The 19,625-nt window shown below is 58.9% G+C and overlaps 1 protein-coding gene across 1 annotated transcript; it reads right to left on the bottom strand.

The window, feature by feature from the left end:
- Positions 1-6,762: 6,762 nt before the first annotated feature.
- LOC100086397 (thioredoxin interacting protein) lies at positions 6,763-10,264 on the bottom strand. Its single transcript, XM_029056111.2, has 8 exons — positions 9,734-10,264; positions 9,356-9,428; positions 9,097-9,244; positions 8,759-8,861; positions 8,385-8,641; positions 8,122-8,278; positions 7,863-8,014; positions 6,763-7,748 (listed from the first exon to the last, which is right to left on the bottom strand). Exons 1-8 carry the CDS (start codon positions 9,981-9,983, stop codon positions 7,713-7,715), a joined length of 1,176 nt encoding a protein of 391 aa, XP_028911944.1. The 5' UTR covers positions 9,984-10,264; the 3' UTR covers positions 6,763-7,712.
- Between the last annotated feature and the right edge of the window lie 9,361 nt (positions 10,265-19,625).

Genomic DNA, 19,625 nt, shown 5'->3' with positions numbered 1-19,625 from the left:
GAGAGCCGCACCTACCCTACTTCCCCTGCTTCTAGGCAACAGCTGGTACTAAAGAGGCTCAGAGTTGAAGAGGAAACTGCGGGCCGGGCCGGGGGTGGGGGGGGCCGCGGGAGCCTCCAGCCCCTAGGAGAGAAGAGGGAAGGGGCGAGGGGCCGGAGCCGGTGGCCAAGCGAGCCGGCCGTCAACGCCCAGTGCCCCATATGGAGAATATAGAGAAGCAGCGTGGCTCTGGTGGCAAGAGCCCGGGCTTGGGGGTCAGAGGTCGTGGGTTCTAATCCCGGCTCCGCCGCTTGTCAGCCGGGTGACTGTGAGCAAGTCACTTCCCTTCTCTGGGCCTCGGTGACCTCATCTGGAAAATGGGGATGAAGACTGGGAGCCCCACCTGATCACCTTGTATCCCTCCAGGATTTAGAACGGTGCTTGGCACATAGTAAGCGCCTAACAGATGCCGTCGTTATTGTTATCGTGCCCCTCGGCCGCCGGCGAGCGACTCCGGGGCTCGGTCGGCTGCCGTTTCCCTTCGCCCCGCTTCCTGCCACCCCAGAACGGCGGAGGAGAAAGCTCTCCCCCTCTCCTCCCTGACTGGGCCGGATCGGGGCCCGGGGTCAATGATGAGATGGGGAAGGGGGGTGGGTTATAATAATGATAGCAACGATTACAATAATTGCGATGGTATTTGTGAAGCACTTACTATTTGTGCGGCTCATTCATTCATTCATATTCGATCATATTTATTGAGCGCTTACTATGTGCAGAGCACTGTACTAAGCGCTTGGAATGGACAGTTCGGCAACAGAGACCATCCCTGCTCAATGACGGGCTCCGGGGGACACAGCAGAGCAAAACTGGGCAAAACATAAACAAGACAACATTATCAAGATAAATAGAATCAAGGGGATGTACACCTCATTCAAATAAATAGGGTAATAAATAAAATATACAAATATATGCTGTTCGAAGGGCTGGAGTAGATCCGAGGTAATCAGGTGGGGCTCACACTCTTAATCCCCATTTTACAGCTGAGGGAACTGAGGCCCAGAGAGGTGAAGCGACTTGTCCAAGGTCGCCCAGCAGACAAGCGGCAGAGCAGGGATTAGAAGCTAAATCTTTCTGATGCCCAGGCTCTAGCCTCTAATCTGTGGGGAGGGTCCCTCCGCCAGGTTGGAGGGAGAGACAAGGTTGGGTGGGGAGGTGTGTGGAAGCGATAATAATAAGTGTCGTAGTTATTAAGCGCTTACTACGCGCCAGGCCCTGTGCTGAGCACTGGGGTGGACACAAGGGAATCGATTTGGACGCGGTCTCTGTCCCACGTGGGGCTCACAATCTTAAACCCCCTTGTACCGATGAGGGAACGGAGGGGAGTGAAGCGATCCGCCCAAGGTCACACAGCAGACGAGAGGCAGAGCCGGGTTTAGAACCCAGCTCCTTCTGCCTCCCGGGCCCGGGCTCCACCCGCTAGGCCGCGCCGCTTCTCGGGGGCCGTGGAGCTGCTTGGCCGCCTCTGTCCGGTCCGAGTCTCCGGCGTGACCCGAACCCGGTTCTCACGGTCCCCCGGGGTGGGCGGGGAGGGGATCGGGGGCGGTCTTCCCTCCCTCCAGACCCTTCGACGGGCTGTATCCAGTGGCCGGGAGACCGGGCCAGGCGATTCCGAGAACCTGTTTACTAAACAGCTGAGGGATTTTGAAGAGATGAGGTGTAGGCGGGCAGAGAGCGGGGCACCTGGCCCCGCGCCCTAGGACCGGCTCGTCCGTGACGCCCAGGGAAGGGAGCGGGGTTGGGGCAGAGAGACGGGGACCCTTCCCCTTACATAACGGGAAGGGATCGAGGGCGTGGGCACGGTGTCGCCGGATGGACCAAAATAGCCCTGCCGAGATAAACGAGCCGCCGAGCTGACCAAACATCTATCCGTCCACTCATCCGGTGGTGTTTATTGATGCCGATGGGACTGGTTAAGCGCTCACTACGTGCCAGGCACCGTACCACACGCTGGGGTGGCTACCAACGGATCGGGTTGGCCGCGGTCCCCGTCCCGTGGGGTTCACGGTCTCAATCCCCATTTTCCGGATGAGGGAGCTGAGGCCCGGAGAAGTGAAGTGACCTCCCCAAGGTGACGCAGCAGACAAGCGGCGGAGCTGGGATTAGAACCCGGGACCTTCTGACTCCCAGGCCCGGGCTCTAGCCGCTAGGCTGTGCCGCTTCTCTCGAGGTAACAGACACGTTCCCCCCTCATCAATCGGCCTAGTTATCGGCGCCGGATCCTTCTAGACAGTGGTCTGCACATATCATCGATTGATCGATCGATTCCTGAAGCCCCTGAGGTCGGGCTGGGGAGGCGGGGGATTGTCGGAAGAGGCCAGGGGCCTGTGGGGCGCCCAGTGGGCCAATGGTCAGTGGGAGAAAGGTCCTGGCAGGTCCCCAGGACAACTTCCCTTCTCGGATCCCTTCACACCTGTCCTCTGGGATCAGGGGCCTGTTCGGGGGGGAGGAGGGAGAGGAGGAGGAGGAGGAGGAGGAGGAAGAGATGGGGCAGGAGAGGAGGAGGAGGGAGAGAGAGGGAGGGAAAAAAGGAGGAGGGGGAGGTGAAGAGGGGGAGAAGGGGGAGGGGGGAAGAGATGAATAAATAATAATGTATGAATGAACGAATGAGGGAGAGAAGGAGGAGGGGGAGGGAGAAAAAAAGGAGGGGAAGGTAAAGAGAAGAGAAAAGGGAGAGAAGGAGGAAGGGGAGGGAGAAAAGGAGGAGAGGGAGGGAGAAGAAGAGGAGGGGGAGAAGGAGGAAGGGAAAGGGGAGAAGGAGGAGGGGAAGGGAGAAAAAAGAGGAGAAGATGAAGAGGAGGGAGAAAAAGAGGAGGGGGAGGTGAAGAGGAGGGAGAAGGGGGAGAAGGGGGAAGGGGAGGGAGAAAAAGAGGAGGGGGAGGTGAAGAGGAGGGAGAAGGGAGGGAAGGAGGAAGAGGAGGGAGAAAAAGAGGAGGGGGAGAAGGAAGAAGGGAAAGGGGGGAAGGGGGAGAAGGAGGAAGGGGAGGGAGAGGAGGAGGAGGTGAAGAGGGAGAGAAAGGGGAGGGGGAAGAGGCCAGAAGCCCCCAGACCCTAGATTTAGATTTAGGTCCGTCTACCCCTCCCACCCTGCATCCAGCAACCCCGGCTGGACCCCATAAGGAAGCGAGGAGGAGGGAGACGTGGGTTCTAATCCCGCCTCCGCCACCTGTCTGCTGTGTGACCGCGGGCAAGCCACTTCACCTCTCTGGGCCTCAGTTCCCTCACCTGGGAAATGGGGATGAAGACTGGGAGCCCCACGGGAGCCTGTATCTACTCAGGTGCTGAGAACAGCGCTTGGCACAGAGTAAGCGCTTAACGAGCCCCGTTATTCGGTGGTTAATTAATTCAACCCCTTTAAAGTTGAAAGGGGGAGCGGGGGCGGGCGGGGGGGGGCCTCAGAGAAGAGGGGGAACAGCCTCATGTCATGTTAGCGGGGTCCCCACTGTTCGAGGTGAGGGGGTGGGCCATGCCTGGGAGAGGGGGAGGTTGAATGTGCACAGCACTGTGCTAAGCGCTTGGAAAGTACGATAGAGCGCATTAAAGAGAGACGATCCCTGCCCACACCGGATTTACGGCCTAGAGGGGTTGGGATTTTACAGGGATCTGATGGCGGGGGATTTTACCACCTCCCTCCCAGTGTTGTCTCTCCCAAGTCCTCAGTGCAGTGCTCTGCACGCAATAAGTGCTCAATAAACACCATCCCCTGGTTGATCGATCGGCCCCAGTGCTGGGCGCACAGTGGGAGCATAATCACGATAATCAGAGAACGGGACCGGGCCTTAAATTTGGACTCCTTCCCCGGGAAACATCTGGATCTTTCCGTCCCTTCTCTCCCCTTCCTTCCTCCTTTCCTTCCTCCCGATAAGGGGCAGGATCTGGGAGGGGTTCCCGCTTTTCCTGCGCCCCCCCACCCCTGATCCGACCTCCAGATGAGGAGATTTCCAAGTTCTCCCCCTCACATCCCTTTCCCAGGTCATGAACATCTTATCCAGCCCCACCCCTTCTCCCACGCCTGCTCCATTTGGATCCACAGCGTGTTCCCGGCGTGTTCCCTGCGTGTTCCCCGCCCATCCCCGGCCTTTTCCCTGCATGTTCCCCGCATGATCACTTGGCCACCCCCCCCAGTCCCTGAGTCATCTTTATGGTATTTGTTAAGCGCTCACTGTGCATCAGGCACTGTACTAAGCGATGACGGTCCATGTGGGGGCCACAGTGTCTCCCATTTTACAGATGAGGGAACTGAGGCACAGAGAAGAAGAAGAACTGGGGTGTTTGTTAAGCGATTCCTACCTGCCGTAGGAACCCACTGTACCAAGGGGTCGGGTGGATACAAACAATGGGGCTCAGTTTCCCCCATTTTACAGATGAGGGAACTGAGGCACAGAGAATAATAATGATCATAATTGGGATATTTGTTAAGCACTTACTCTGTGCCAGGCACTGTACTAAGGGGTCGGGTGGATACAAGCAAATCGGGTTGGACACAGTCCTTATCCCGTTTGAGTAAGGTAAGGGAACTGAGGCACAGAGAATAATAATAATAATAATAAAGATAATAATTGGGGTATTTGTTAAACGCTTACTGCGCGCCAGGCACTGTCCTAAGCGCTGGAGTGATACAAGCAAATCGGGTTGGACATAGTCCTTGTCCCCTGTCCCCTGTGGGTTTCCGGTCTCAATCCCCATTTTTCAGATGAGGGAACTGAGGCACAGAGACGTGAAGTGACTTCCCCAAGGTCACCCGGCAGACCCGTGGCAGAGCCAGGTTTAGAAACCAGGTCCTTCTGACTCCCAGGCCTGGGCTCGATCCACCAAGTCAGTTTGCTGCGTGCAACCTGATTAGCTGGTTTCTACCCCAGCGCTTAGTACAGTGCCTGGCACACAGTAAGCGCTTCACAAATACCATAATAATCATTATTATTTATAAGCCGGGATTCCCATGCAGCGTGGCTCAGTGGAAAGAGCCCGGGCTTCTGAGTCAGAGCCGGGTTCGAATCCCCGCTCGGCCACTTGTCAGCTGTGTGACTGTGGGCGAGTCACTTCACTTCTCTGTGCCTCGGTTCCCTCATCTGCAAAATGGGGATCAACTGTGAGTCTCATGTGGGACGACCTGATTACCCTGTATCTACCCCAGCTCTTAGAACAGTGCTCTGCACATAGTAAGCGCTTAACAGATACCAACATTATTACAAACAGCAGGGAAAAAACAACAAAAACCCATTTTTCCGCCAGCACTGACCCACCTCCAAAGAAGGGAGGCTAATGACGGCAGAAACAGAGACAAAGAACGGAGACAGAGATGGGCAAGAGACACGGAGAGAGAGAAGCACACCCAGTGAGCGGCAGAGACAGAGAAATACAGAGATATACAGAGACGGACAGAGATGGAAAGATAGAGACAGAGGCAGAGGGCTCAGGGGGAGAGACAGAGACAAAGAGCAACCGAGAGCTAGAGACGGGGAGTCTCTCAGAGACAGAGATCGGGACAGAGATCAAAACAGGTCACAGAGATAAGGGCGAGGAGACAGACGGAGGGTACGGGAGGGAGGGCGTTGGAGAGAGATAGGGGCAGATTCCTTGGGCCTGTCCTTTTGTCTCTGTATCTCCACCTCTCCATCTCTGATTCAGGCAGAGATGGACAGAGAAAGAGCCGGAATCAGAGACAAAGGAGGAGGTTCATCCATTCCAGAGTATTTACTGAGCACTTACCGCGGGCAGAGCTCTGTATTACACGCTTGGGTGAGTGCGATAAAACAGAAATGGGTGAAGCAGCATGATCTAATGAAAAGAGAGGCTCAGGGCTCAGAGGCTTCATCCCCGTTTCACAGATGAGGTAACCGAGGCTCCAGGAAGTGAAATGACCACCCCGAGGTCACAGAGCTGACAGGCGGAGGAGCCGGGATTAGAACCCACGTCCTTCTGGCGCCCAAGCCTGGGCTCTAGCCACCAGAGAAGCGGCACGGCTTAGTGGAAAGAGCCCGGGCTTGGGAGTCAGAGGTCACGGGTTCGAATCCCAGCTCCGCCACTTGTCAGCTGGGGGACTGTGGGCAAGTCACTTCACTTCTCTGGGCCTCAGTGACCTCATCTGGGAAATGGGGTTGGAGACTGGGAGCCCCACGGAGGACAAGCTGATGACCCTGTGTCTCCCCCAGCGCTTAGAACAGTGCTCTGCACGGAGTAAGCGCTTAAATACCAACAATATTATGATATCCCAGAATCGCCGCGGAGGCAGGGAAAGGGCAAGTGGAAGCCATGAGATGAGGGAATTTGAGCAGAGACGTTGGGAGACGTTGAGGAGCCTAAGATGGGGGGCGGGGAGGAACAACCAAGTCCCATTACCTCCCCTTCTACAGCTTGTTGTCTTGGGGGGGGCTTCCCCATCCCCCGCCCCGGGGAAAAGCCCTAGTTTTAGACTTAAACAAGGGTATTTGTTAAGCGCTTACTTTCGGGGGTTGGACGCGAGGTCCGCAGAGGACTCACGGACTTAATCCCCATTTTACAGCTGAGGGACCTGAGGTCCAGAGAAGGGAAGCGACCTCCCCAAGGTCACCCAGCCGGCAGGTGGCCGGGATTAGAACCCACGACCTCCCGACTGCCTCCCCAGTCGCCCCCGTCCTTCCCCGGGTACCCCTTTAGACGGGATCAGAGCACAATCCCGCTCCTCCCCCCGGCCCAGGGCTCCCCTCCCCGACACCCACACGCTCGGGTCGAGGGAAGTCGGGAGGGTAGATTTCCTTTCAAACTTTATTTTTATTTTCTTAGAAAAAACATCTTTCCCACAAGGGGCAAAAATATCTGATATCGAGTACAAAACAGAACATTGCCATACAAAAAGAGAAGTTCACGGTAGAAAACCCGACCCCTTCAACTCTCCCCGCGCTGACTCCGCGGGCGGGTGGGGGGTGGGGGGGGGTCTCTGGGCAGTGTGACCGAGCTGCCCACAGGAAGGGGACCAAAAAAGTGCGAGGCCTGCATCTGGCGGGCGGCCACCTCCCCGTGAGACGGGCCACTGAAGTCGACTTAACACTCGTCTGAGGTGGGGGGTGGCGGGGCGGCGGCCAGGGCCTCCGGCGGCCCCGGCTTCGGAGTGTCCGCCTTCGGGAGGGACCCTCCGCCGGGGGAGAGGCGAAAACGAAAACAAACCAAAGTGCTACGACAAGTTTGGCTTCTCCTCACGGAAACCTCCTTTCGCTAACCGAGAACGCCCGGAGCGTCCTTCCGCCGACGACACCGGACGCTCGGGGATCGAGTCTCCAACTCTCGAGTCCTCCGGGGGCGGTTCGTCCCCCTCTCCCCCCTCCCCCGGGGGGCTTCGGCGTGCCGGGGGCGGGGGGGGGGGGGGGGAGGGACCCCCCTCTTCTGTGGAAACCTCACCGGGTTTCCTCCGCTCCGGGCGGGGCTCCCCGCTCCCTCCGACTCCCTGCGAACGCGCAGAGGGGAGCGGAGGTGCCTGGGAGGCGCCCGGACCGAGACCCTCTCTGACCGCACCCGGGGCGTGGGGAGAAAAGCGGGGGCGGGACCGTCGCCCGACCCGTCCCGTCTCCCTCCCGGTGCGGGGACGTAAAGAGCGGGTCCGGCGAGAGGACGGACGAAGGAACGGATCCGACCGCTGCTTCTCGCCTCGCTGGGGGTCGAGGGGAGGGGGCGCGGCGGGGGCCGGGGGACCCCCTCCCCGCTCAGTGCGCGTTGTTGTTCGTCACGCAGGGATCCACCTGGAGGGAGAGGGGGAGAGGTCGCGGTCAGCGGCCGGCCGACGCCCGCCGGGCCGCGGGCGGACCGTCCGGCCCCCGGGGGGGGGGGGGGCGCGAGGGTCCCAGCCGGCTCACCTCGGTGTACGTGGGCGGGGGCATGAACTTGAACTCGGGCGCGTACATGAAGATGGGGCTGTCCAGAGAGCCGTCCATGTCGTCCAGGAGCGGGGTGGTGGGGCTCTCCAGCCGGTGGTCTTCCGGAATGATGTCCATGTAGCAGGGGGGAGCTGCGGGGGGAGGCGAGAGGAGGGAGGCGGGAGGGGTGAGTGACCACCCCCCCGGCCGTGGTTCCGGGGGCGGGAGGGGGGAGGAAGCACAGGGGGAGCCTCCTCACCTTCTGGGGTGTCGGGAATGTTGAGGTCGACCCAGCTCATCTCGGAGCTGGTCTGGCTGGCCATGCTGGACGAGCGGCTGCTCAGGCCGGACTTGCTGCCGATGACCAGGGGCAGGTCCAGGATGACCTTCTTGGAGCCGGGGACGGTGACGTAGATCTGGAAGGGGGAGGAGGGCGGGAGCGGGTCAACCGCTGCCCGACGACGAGGGCCCCCCCGCCCGACGCGTCCCCCCCGGACGGCCGCCGGCGGCCCCGAGCCTCACCAGCAGGGAATACTCGACGCGCAGGATGTGGCAGCCCAGGATGGACGGCTTGATCTTCTGCACGCGCAGGCTCTTGCCCCGCCAGGACTCGCAGGTGCCCGAGATGATGTGGTTGCCGCGGACGGACGACAGCTTCTGCGTCAGCACCTTGGTCTGCCCGTTGGCCAGGTAGGTGTGCCGGGCCACGATGGCCGCCTTGGGCACCACGATGCGGGAGCAGGTGTTCTCGAAGTCGGCGTGGATGTTAATCTCGTCGCCTGCGGGGCGGGAGGGCGGGTGAGCGGGGGCCGGGGGCGAGCGGGGGCCGCCGCCCCCTTCCCCCCGGCGGGTCCCGGGCCGCCCCACCCACCCGGGGCCCCGACCGGCCTCCTCACCTTCGCAGAAGCCCTTGCGGTCGATCGTGGCCGAGACGGACACGCGGCCGTCGGGGATGAACAGGCACGAGACCTTCTTCTCCTTCTTGGCGGACACGGGCGCCTGGTCGGGGGGAGAGAGGGGGGAGCGTGAGCATCCGGCGGCCCGCGGCAACTCCGGAGAGGACAACCGGACAACGGCACGGACCCGTTCCATCCTTCGGGGGGGCCGGTGGCCAGCTGGCCACGCCCAACAGCCGTCCCCCCATCCTCCCCCTGAACTCCGCGACCGAACGACGGAACTGACAGATCCCCAGCCCGGCACGAGTTTACCGCCTAGGGGAGTCCGAGACGCTCACCATCAAGTCGGGGGTGTTCACGTCCACGGGGTCCATAACTTCGAAGCCCCTCTTGACCTCTTGGGTGGGCTGGCCGGGCCGGTCCAAGTACGCCTTCACCCAGTAATCCACGCGGCCGTACTTGCCCTTGAACGAGGTCCCCAGGGGCCTGCGCGGGTCGGGGAGAGCGGACCCCGTCAGACGGTCCAAGGGGTGAGGGGGGGGGGGGCGCGTCGTTCCCGGGGGGAGGCGCGGGGAGGGGTGGGGGGCGGATACTTACCCCTGGGGCAGCTCAAAGCCGAATTTGTACTCGTAGGTGTTCCCGGGTCTCAGGATGACGGTGTCTTCTTCGGCTGCGGGGAGGAAGGAGGCCCGTCAGTTGGGGTGCGGAGAGGGGGAGGTGGGGAAGACCCCCCCCCCCCAAAGGGCTGCAAGTCGGCACGGTGACGCCTCGCCGGGGAGCGTGGGAATCGAACCCCGCGGTTCATCCCGCCCCCCCCCGGGACCCGCCCCGTCCGCCCTTCCACCCCGTCGCTCCCGGCCGTCACGCCTTCGCTCCCGAGGCCCGGGCCGGACCAGCGCTCGGCACACGGTGGGCGCCCGGCGGATCCCCTCGTTATCACTAGAACTCGGGGCGCGGGGCGGCGTCGGGGCTCACCGTGGTGGGGGTCTTCCAGGAGGAGGGTGTCCTGGTAGCGCAGATACTCCATGGTCTGCTTGCACTGCTGGGAGCCTTGGAGCCACAGGACCTTGGCCACTCCGCAGGCCAGCAGCCTCACGGCCTTGACCCGGGTCACCTCGCACACCTCCACCAACACCCGGCCGGTCACCTTCTCCCCGCTGCAGAACACCTTGTCGGGGTCGTTGAAGACCACCTCGAGGGTCTTGATCTTCTTGAAGACCACCATGGTCGGGCCCGGGGACAAGACGTGGGGGGCGGGGGGGCGCGCTTGGACGAGGAGGCCGCCTCCCTCCTGCTGTCAAAGGAGCCCAAACTCCCAGAAGCCTCTTCGGGAGCAGCTTTTTGGGCAGGACGAGGGCCACCGGGGCTGGGAAGATGTCGACCAAAAGGAGGAGATAAAAAGCGAGGATTGGAGGGACTTTGGGGGGCTCCGGGAGGGCGCTCGGCTGCGAGCGAGAGCAGCAGCAGCAACGACGACGTCCAGGCGGCGGAGCAAGGACTGAACGCCCAGCGAGGCGGAAACGCCTTTTAAAGGGGCCGGGCCCGGCCGGGGCTCGTGCTGCCCTCGTGCACAGCGCTCCCATTGGTCGCCCGCGCCTTGTTTACGGGGCTCTCCGCCAATCGGCGCCCTCCTCCGGGCGCGTGGACACGGTGTGCCTTCGGGCGGTTGTTGGGTGCTGCGACAGCTTTCTTCGGGGGGGGCGGCGGGGAGCCCTCGGAGAGTGGCGGCGCCGGGAGCCAATGGGAGCAGAGAAGGGACCCCGGTCCGACCAATGACAGGGCGAGGATCCGGCGGAGGGTGGGAGTTTGGCCCGGGCCATATTAGGAGGGGGAGTGGAGTTGGGTGAAAGGGGAAAAGGCTTTCTGAGGGGCAATAATCGTGTTGATGGTGGTTGAGCGCTTACTACGTGCAGAGCACTGTTCTAAGCGCTGGGGGAGACACAGGGGCATCAGGTTGTCCCACCTGAGGCTCCCAGTCTTCACCCCCCATTTTCCAGATGAGGGAACTGAGGCCCAGAGAAGTGAAGTGACTTGCCCACAGTCCCACAGCTGTTTGTGGGGGATGAAGGGGCGACCCCCACCCCGACTTGGCCCCCCCAAATTCCCCCTCTTCCTTCCCACAGTCCCTCGTCCCAGGAATCCCCGCTTCCCAACTCTCCAAAATGGGAATTTCTCACAGACTGGGACAACAAAATGAGGGATTTGTGGGCAGGGAGGGAATGAGCAGGGGTGACCACCGACTCCCACCCCTTCGAAGTTGTGTACCCCCTCCTCTCTCCCCCTAAAAGGGGAGGGCAGATTTGGGGGGGAGGCCCTATTTCCTGCAATCTACCTCATGTTAGCCCCCATCTTGGGCCACGTGTCCTAGATCTGCCCCGGGACCCCTCGGTCCTCACATCCAAACTACAACATGTGTGGGGTATTTGGGGTGAGGGGGCGAGGAGGTCGGGGGTCCCCCTGCCCTCCTGTCATCTCACCTCTCCCCAAAACGAGGGTTAAGAGTGAGCCCCGGGGGGACAGGGATCGCGTGCCAGCTGATTGGCTTGAATCTACCGCAAGGCTTAGAATAGCGTTTGGCACACGGCGCTTAGATCCCCTGAAATCGCCAGGGTTTGCCACGTAGTGAACGCTTAAGAAATTGTCAGTGTGTGGCACATAAGCACTTAAATCCCCTGAAATTGTCAGTGTCTGGCACATAGTAAGCGCCTAAATCCCCTGAAATTGTGTGTGTTTTGGGGAGGGGGGAGGTCTCTTCCTTGCTTTTCTCGCTCAACCTCCCTTCCTCTGCTTTCTGGGGATCAGGGAAATCTCAGAGAGAGACAGAGTCGAGGACAAAGACCGAGATAGGGGGAGAGACAGACACAGACAGAGGGAGCGTTTGGCCCCCCCCTTTTTTCATGGTGTTTGATAAACGCTTACTATGTGCCAAGCACTGTTCTAAACTTGTAGATACAAGCTAATTAGGGAGGACAGAGTCCCCGTCCCACACTGGACTCACAGCTTTCTCCTCTCCCCCTACTTCCCTTCAAAACCCGTGACCCATCCGTGTCCCAAGAGCTGCATTTTGTCCACCACCCCCTCAGATACGAGAGATCTGCCCTCTCCAAATATCTCTTTCGTATCTCCCTCCGTCCAAGGCCGGGAGCCAGGCGAACCCCGGGCCCCTCTGTCAATCGGTCAGCGGTACGTATTGGGCGCTTACTACGTGCAGAGCGCCGTACTAAGCGCTTGGGAGAGAACAATCAGAAGGAGCAGACGCATTCCCTGCCCATAACGAGGTTCCTGGGCCTTTCCCACAGCCGCCCAGATTGCTCTCTCTCCATTCCCGTCGGCGCTCACACAGTGTCCCCCTCCCACATCCTGCCTCCCCCCTTCCCCTCCATGCAGCCCACCTTTAACCTTTAACCTCTCACCTTCCAGGAGGGAGAGGAACAACACCCCCCCCCCCCCCCCAGCGCCCATCTGCAGGCTTGGGGGGATAAATCAAATGGAGTTTTCTCCTGAAGGACAGTAGCCCTGAGGTTTTACCGGGGTTTCTTTCCCCCTCCTGGGAAGTTTTCGATAAGAGTTGCGGGGAAGACAAGATCTGGGAAGGGTGGGAGGGAGCTGGGTGGATTAATATCTCCGTTTTTGTCAAGCTAAAACCGGCCTCTAATCTGCTGCGTCGCCCCCATTCCCTTGACTTTTTTGGGGGGGCGTCCTGATTGATTGGATAACTCTCCCCTGAACCCGACTCCGCCTGAGATTCCCGAGGTGATGAATTCAAGAGACACATCCCGTCGGGGGTTATTAAAAGAAAATCTGATGTTCATTCATTCAGTCGTATTTATTGAACGCTTACCGCGTTCCGAGCACTGTGCTAAGCACTTGGGAGAGTACAATACAATAAACCGACACATTCACTGCCCGCAGCGAGTTGACAGTCTGCGGGGAAGACGGTGGGGGAACAGAGTGGTCCCATTTTCCCTCCCCACCTCATCCCAGTCTCGGGCCTTTCTTGGTGAGAATTGGGAGATATTGCTTTCCGTCCTCGTGTTTGAATAATAATAGTCATAACTGTGGTATTTGTTAAGCGCTCCGGTGTGCCAAGCACTGTACTAAGCGCTGGGATAGATTATCATTATAATAGCCGTTCAGCGCTTCCTCTGTTTTCAGCGTCAGGGCAGATAGGCATTAATCAGGTCGGACATAGTTCCTGTTCCACTTGGGGCCCACGGCCTAAATAGAAGGGGAGGATAGGTATCGAATCTCCGATTTACCGGTGAGGAAACCGAGGCCCGGAAGTAGCCAGCGAGGGGCCGTGCGGGGATAAGAACTCAGGTCCTTTCGAGAGAGGAAGGAAAAAAAAATTACGGTAGCCGTGAAGCGCTTAGTGTGTTCCAAGCACCGGGGTAGATACAAGTTAATCATGTTGGACACAGTCCCGGTCCCATATTAGGCTCACACGCTTAATCCCCATTTTTTTCACAGAAGAGATAACTGAGCCCAGAGACCTTGAATGACTTGCCCAAGGTCACACATCAGACAAGTGGCAGAGCCGGGATTAGAACCCATGACCTTCTGACTCCCCGGGCCGGGCTCTGTCCGCTATGCCACGCGACACATTCTCCGTCCACAGTGAGCTTAAAGTTCTAGAGGGGGAGACGGGCGTTAATAAAAGTAAATAAATGACAGATGTGGATATAAGTGCTGTCTAATTATAATAACGATGGCATTCGTTAAGCGCTCACTACATGCAAAGCACTGTTCTAAGCACTGGAGAGGTTACAAGGTGATCAGGTTGTCCCACGTGGGGCTCACAGCCTTAATGGGGAAGCAGCGTAGCTCAGTGGAAAGAGCCCGGGCTTGGGAGTCAGAGGTCGTGGGTTCAAATCCCGGCTCTGCCACTTGTCAGCTGGGTGACTGTGGGCAAGTCGCTTCACTTCTCTGTGCCTCAGTCACCTTATCTGTCAAATGGGGATGAAGACCGGGAGCCTCACGTGGGACCACCCGATGACCCTGGATCTCCCCCAGCGCTTAGAACAGCGCTCTGCGCCTAGTAAGCGCTAAACAGATACCAACATTATTATTATTCATGCCCGTTTTGCAGCGGAGGCGCAGAGAAGTTAGGCCACTTGCCCCAAGTCACCCAGCTGACAAGCGGCGGAGCCGGGATTCGAACCCGTCATCTCTGACTCCCCAGCTCACGCTCTTTCCGCTGAGCCACGCTGCGTCTCTGTCTGGGGTCTTTACCTTCCCCTTCCCCATTCCCCACCAGCCTCTGTCGCCCCGTCAGGCTCCAGACCTACCACGAATGCCAAGAACGCACTTCAGGCCTGGCACCGGGCTCCCCGCCAACGGCAGTCCTCCCCGCCGGGGCCGGCTCCAACCTTTCCCCCCATAACCTGGTTTTCGCTTGAAACCCTCCTCCTCCCCACCGTCCTGTCCTCTCCGTGTCCCCCGGTGACGTGGAACCACCGGCGGAGACCCGGGTCCCGGCGGGTCGCTCCGGGATGTTGGCGGAGAGCTGGGGGGACGGACGAGGAAGACCCGGAGCGTCGGGGTGAAGACGGCCTCCACGGAGCCAAAATCTTTCGCGATTAGATCACTGGTTTCTCTTCCCCCTCCTCCCGGCACCTTTCCTCCTGGAGACCAGAAACCAAGACGTGTTTGTTTTTCTGGTGGTGTTGTTTTTTACGGTATTTGTAAAGAACTCACTCACGGTCAGCTGGAGTCAGATCCAGCTGGAGGAGATCCGAGCCGATCGGATCGGACCCAGTCCCTATCCCACGTAGGGTTGACCGTCTTAATTCCCGTTTTGCAGATGAGGTAACCGAGGCCCAGAGAAGTGACTGCATAACAGTGTACCTGTTAAGCGCTTTTACTCCGGGCCGGACACTGTACGAAGCGCTGGGGTGGGTACCAACAAAGCGGGCCGGACACAGTCCCTGGCCCACAGTCTCGATCCCCATTTTACAGACGAGGGAACTGAGGCCCAGGGAAGTGAAGCGACCTGTCCGGGGTCACACAACGGCCAGGTGGCAGAGCCGGGATTAGAACCCAGGACCTTCTGGCTCCCAGGCCCGGCTCTAGGCACTAGGTCATTCCTTCAATCGCATTTATTGAGCGCTCCCCCCGTGCAGAGCACCGGACTAAACACTTGGGAGAGGGCAATAAACGGACCCAATCCCTGCCCGCAACGGGCTGACAGTCTAGAGGAGGGGAGACAGACATCAATACAAATGAAGGAATTACGGATATGGACCTAAGTGGGGCTGGGAGGGGAGAAGAAGAAGAAAGGGAGCGAGTCGGTGACGCAGAAGGGAGTGGGAGAAGAGGAAAGGAGGGGCTTAGGCTGGGAAGGCCTCTTGGAGGAGGTGGGCCTTCCATGAGGCTTTGAAGGGGGGGAGAGTCGCGGTCCGTCGGCTGTGAGGAGGAGGAGGATGTTCCGGGCCGGAGGCGGGATGTGGACGAGGGCTCGGCGGCGAGACGGGCGGGACGAAGGCACGGCGAGAAGGTGAGCACAAGAGGGGCGAAGCGGACGGGCCGGACGGTAGGAGGAGTAAAGAGATGAGGTAGGAGGGGGCCACGGTGGTGGAGTGCTTTAAATTAATTATCATCATCATCATCACGGTATCTGTTAAGCGCTTACTACGTACCGAGCACCGTTCTTGGCATTTAAAGCATTTAAAACCAATGGTGAGGAGTTTCTCTTCGATGGGGCGGTGGATGGGCAAAGACTGGAGTTTTCGGAGGAGCGGGGTGACATACCCAGAACGTTGTGGTCGGAAAATAATCCGGGCGGCAGAGCGAAGTACGGGCCGGAGTGGGGAGAGACAGAAGCGGGGAGGTCAGGAAGGAGGCGGAGGTAAATTAAGGGAGGTGGAATAGGATGAGCGATTGGATTAAGGTGGAAGGAGTTTGAAGGGAGAGGGAAGGGCGGAATTTAGGGACGTGGAAGAAGTGGGACCGACAGGATTGGGGGACGGATTGAATACGGGGTTTGATCGAGAGAGAGGAGTGAAGGATAATAATAATAATGATGGTATCTGTTAAGCGCTTACTATGGGCAGAGCACTGTTCTAAGCGCTGGGGGAGATACAGGATCATCAGGTTGTCCCACATGAGGCCCACAGTCTTCATCCCCATTTGACAGATGAGGGAACTGAGGCCCAGAGAAGTGAAGTGACTTGCCACAGGCACACAGCTGACAAGTGGCAGAGCCGGGATTCGAACCCACGACCTGTGACCTTCAAGGCCGGGCTCTTGCCACTGAGCCACGCCGCTTCTCTAATGACGCCAAGGTTACGGGCTTGTGAGATGGGACAGGCTTCTGTCCCCTCACTGACCCCGGACCGGGTCCCACTAGCCCAAACGTCTGGCCTTCGGTCATTTGTGCCGCGGACGGTCTGACCCGCTCTGCTCTAACCACTAGGCCACGTTAGTCGTCTGCACCGGGAAGGAAGGGGGCAGGAAGGAACCCGGCATCGATGGGGGAAGTCACGGGAGAGGGGAGGCTCCATCCGGACGGCTATTCCAAACCCCGGCCCTCCAAAATCCCCTCCAGCCCCCGTTTCTTCGCCACCTCGGTTTTTTTTTTTAATGGTATTTGTTGAGCGCTTACTATGTGCAAAGCTCTGTTCTAAGCGCGGGGGTGGGGGGGATACCAGCTGATCAGGTGGTCCCACGTGGGGCTCACAGTCTTCATCCCCATTTTCCAGATGAGGGAACTGAGGCCCAGAGAAGTGACTGGCCCACAGTCACCCAGCTGACAGGCGGCAGAGCCGGGATTGGAACCCATGACCTCTGACTCCCAAGCCCGGGCTCTTTCAACTGAGCCTCGCTGTTCCCCCCGCGACCTTGGGAGCGGGTACCATGGGGTCAGGAAGTGACCGCGTTAGAAACATCCTGTTGCCATCCTGAAGGGGCCGAGGCCGCGGGGCGGAGGGAGGCCGAGAGAGGAGTTGGGGCGGGAGGGGGGGCTTCACTATTTCCGGCGCTGGCCACCAGAAGGATCTGGGTTCTAATCTGCGCTTCGCCCCTCGTCTGCTGGGTGACCTTGGGTAAGTCACTTGGCACGCTGGTGGTAGAGCGGTCAGCGTAGCTGCCTTCCAAGCAGTCGACCCGGGTTCGATCCCCGGCCAACGCCGTCACATATGGAGAAGCAGCGTGGCTCGAGAGCCCGGGCTTGGGAGTCAGAGGTCGTGGGTTCTAATCCCGCCTCCGCCACTTATCAGCTGTGTGACCTGTGTGCAAGCCACTTCACTTCTCTGTGCCTCGGTTCCCTCATCTGTCAAAGGGGGATGAAGACGGTGAGCCCCACGTGGGACAACCCGATGACCCTGTATCTACCCCAGCGTTTAAAACAGTGCTTGGCACATAGTAAGCGCTTAACAGATACCATCGTCATTATTGTTGTTATTCTCTGGGCCTCAGTTCCCTCATCTGGAAAATGGGGATTAAGAGTGTGAGCCCCATGTGGGGCCGGGACTGGGTCCAACCTGATGAGCTTGTTGTGGCTCAGTGGAAAGAGCCCGGGCTTGGGAGTCAGAGGTCATGGGTTCGAATCCCAACTCTGCCACTCGGCAGCTGGGTGACTGCGGGCAAGTCACTTCACTTCTCTGGGCCTCAGTTGCCTCATCTGGAAAATGGGGATGAAGACTGTGAGCCCCACGTGGGACAACCTGATGACCCTGTATCTCCCCCAGCGCTTAGAACAGGGCTCTGCACAGAGTCAGTGCTTAACAGAGACCAACATTATTATTGCTATTATTACCCCAGCGCTTAGAAGAGTGCTTGACACAGAGTAAGCGCTTAACAAAAACCATCATCGTCATTCTTATTATTAAAGTAGTCCCCTCAACCCTCCTTCCCGGAACTCCCTCCCCCTACACATCCGACCTTCCCCATCTTCACAGCCTTACTAAAAATCACACCTCCTCCAAGAAGTCTTCCCTGACTAATTTCTCACTTCCCCCCATCCCTCTATTTTCCCTCTCTACCCCCTCCCTCACGCACTCAATCAGTCAGTGCTATTTACTGAGCGCTTACTATGTGCAGAACACTGTATTAAGCGCTCGGGAGAGTACAGTGCAACCGAAGGAGCGTGGCCTAGGGGACGGAGGACGGGCCGGGGGGTCAGAAGGTTCTGGGTTCTCGTCCCGGCTCGGCCGCTTGCCTGCCGTGTGACCTCGGGCAAGTCACTTCCCTTCCCTGCGCCTCATCTGTAAAACGGGGACGGAGACGGTGAGGGAAGCCGGCGGCAGCGTCAGGATTAAGCCGGGAAGAGGGCAGGCACATGCCTCTCTCGACGCATCTCTCTGAGACAAATGCATTCATTTATTTATGGAGCGCTTACTGTGTACAGAGCACTGTCCTGAGCGCTAGGGAGAGGACAATAGAACAATCAACGGACACGTTCCCTGCCCGCAGCGAGCCGACAGTCCGGACGCAAGAGGCGTCACCTGCAGAGATGACATCGCACCTGCCATTTTGTGAAACCGAGAAATGTGTCCCTCAGCTGTACCAAGGCCGAGCTCTTTCTTCTTCCTCCTGGCCCAGATCACCGGAGGGACTCTCCCCTTCCTCGAAACCCCCCGCACCCCCGGTCATGTACAGAGGGTGAAGATGGAGTCTGGGGATGAATGGGGAGCGGACGGGTTTTGTTTTCCGTGAAAGGAACGTGTTCGTGTTTATGCGCGCGCGAGACACTAAACAGAAACAGAGACAGGACATTCTGTACGTATTCCAGTTTCTCTTTCTGGGAATCCTCTTGGGCAATCGGGGGAGCACGGCTGCAGACGGCTTTCCTTCCCCCTGGGGCTGGGGGCGGTGGGGGACGGGGCTCCCCAGAAACAGGAAATGCCCCCCTCTCCCCACCTCCGGCCGCGGGCGATGCTCAGGGCCTGGCAACCCTGACTCACTGTTTACACCGGGGAAGGGATGGAGAGATAGCGACAGAGACAAACAAGGAGGGAGAGAGAGACGGGGACGGAGACAAACAGGGAGGGAGAGAGAGATGGGGACAGAGACAAATGGGGGAAGAGAGAGACAGTGGGAGAGGGAGAGAGAGACGGGGCAGAGACTAACGGGGAGGAGAAAGAGGCAATGGGAGAGGTAGGGACAGGGACAGAGAGAGGTAGGGACAGAGACAAATGGGGAGGGAGAGACAGTGGGAGAGAGAAACAGGGACAGAGACAAATAGGGAGGGAGAGAGAGAGAAAGGGAGTGGGAGAGGTCGAGAGAAACAGGAGCAGGGAGACAGGAAGAGAGACAAACAGGAAGGGAGGGGGAGAGAGGCAGAGGGAGAAAGAGACAGGGACAGAGACATATGGAAAAGAGAGAGACAGTGGGAGAGGGAGAGAGAGACGGGGCAGAGACTAACAGGGAGGAGAGAGAAAGAGGCAGCGGGAGAGGTAGGGACAGGGACAGAGAGAGATAGGGACAGAGACAAATGGGGAGGGAGAGACAGTGGGAGAGATAGACAGGGACAGAGACAAATAGGGACGGAGAGAGAAAGGGAGTGGGAGAGAGAGAAACAGGAGCAGAGAGACAGGGACAGAGACAAACAGGGAGAGAGAGACAGAGGGAGAGGGAGAGAGAGACAGAGATAAATAGGCAGGGAGAGAGAGAGGAAGTGGGAGAGGTGAGAGAAACACGAGCAGAGAGACAGGGACAGAGACAAACAGGAAGGGAGGGAGAGAGAGGCAGAGGGAGAGAGAGAGACAGAGACAAATGGGGGGAGAGAGAGAGAGACAGTGGGAGAGGTAGAGAGAGACGGGGCCGAGACTAACAGGGAGGAGAGAGAAAGAGGCAGTGGGAGACGTAGGGACAGAGAGAGACAGGGACAGAGACAAACGGGGAGGGAGAGAGAGAGAAAGGGAGAGGG

The sequence above is a fragment of the Ornithorhynchus anatinus genome, chromosome X5 (assembly GCF_004115215.2).
Source record: "Ornithorhynchus anatinus isolate Pmale09 chromosome X5, mOrnAna1.pri.v4, whole genome shotgun sequence".
NCBI classification, from domain to species: domain Eukaryota; kingdom Metazoa; phylum Chordata; class Mammalia; order Monotremata; family Ornithorhynchidae; genus Ornithorhynchus; species Ornithorhynchus anatinus.
This window is presented reverse-complemented; position numbering and strand designations above follow the sequence as displayed.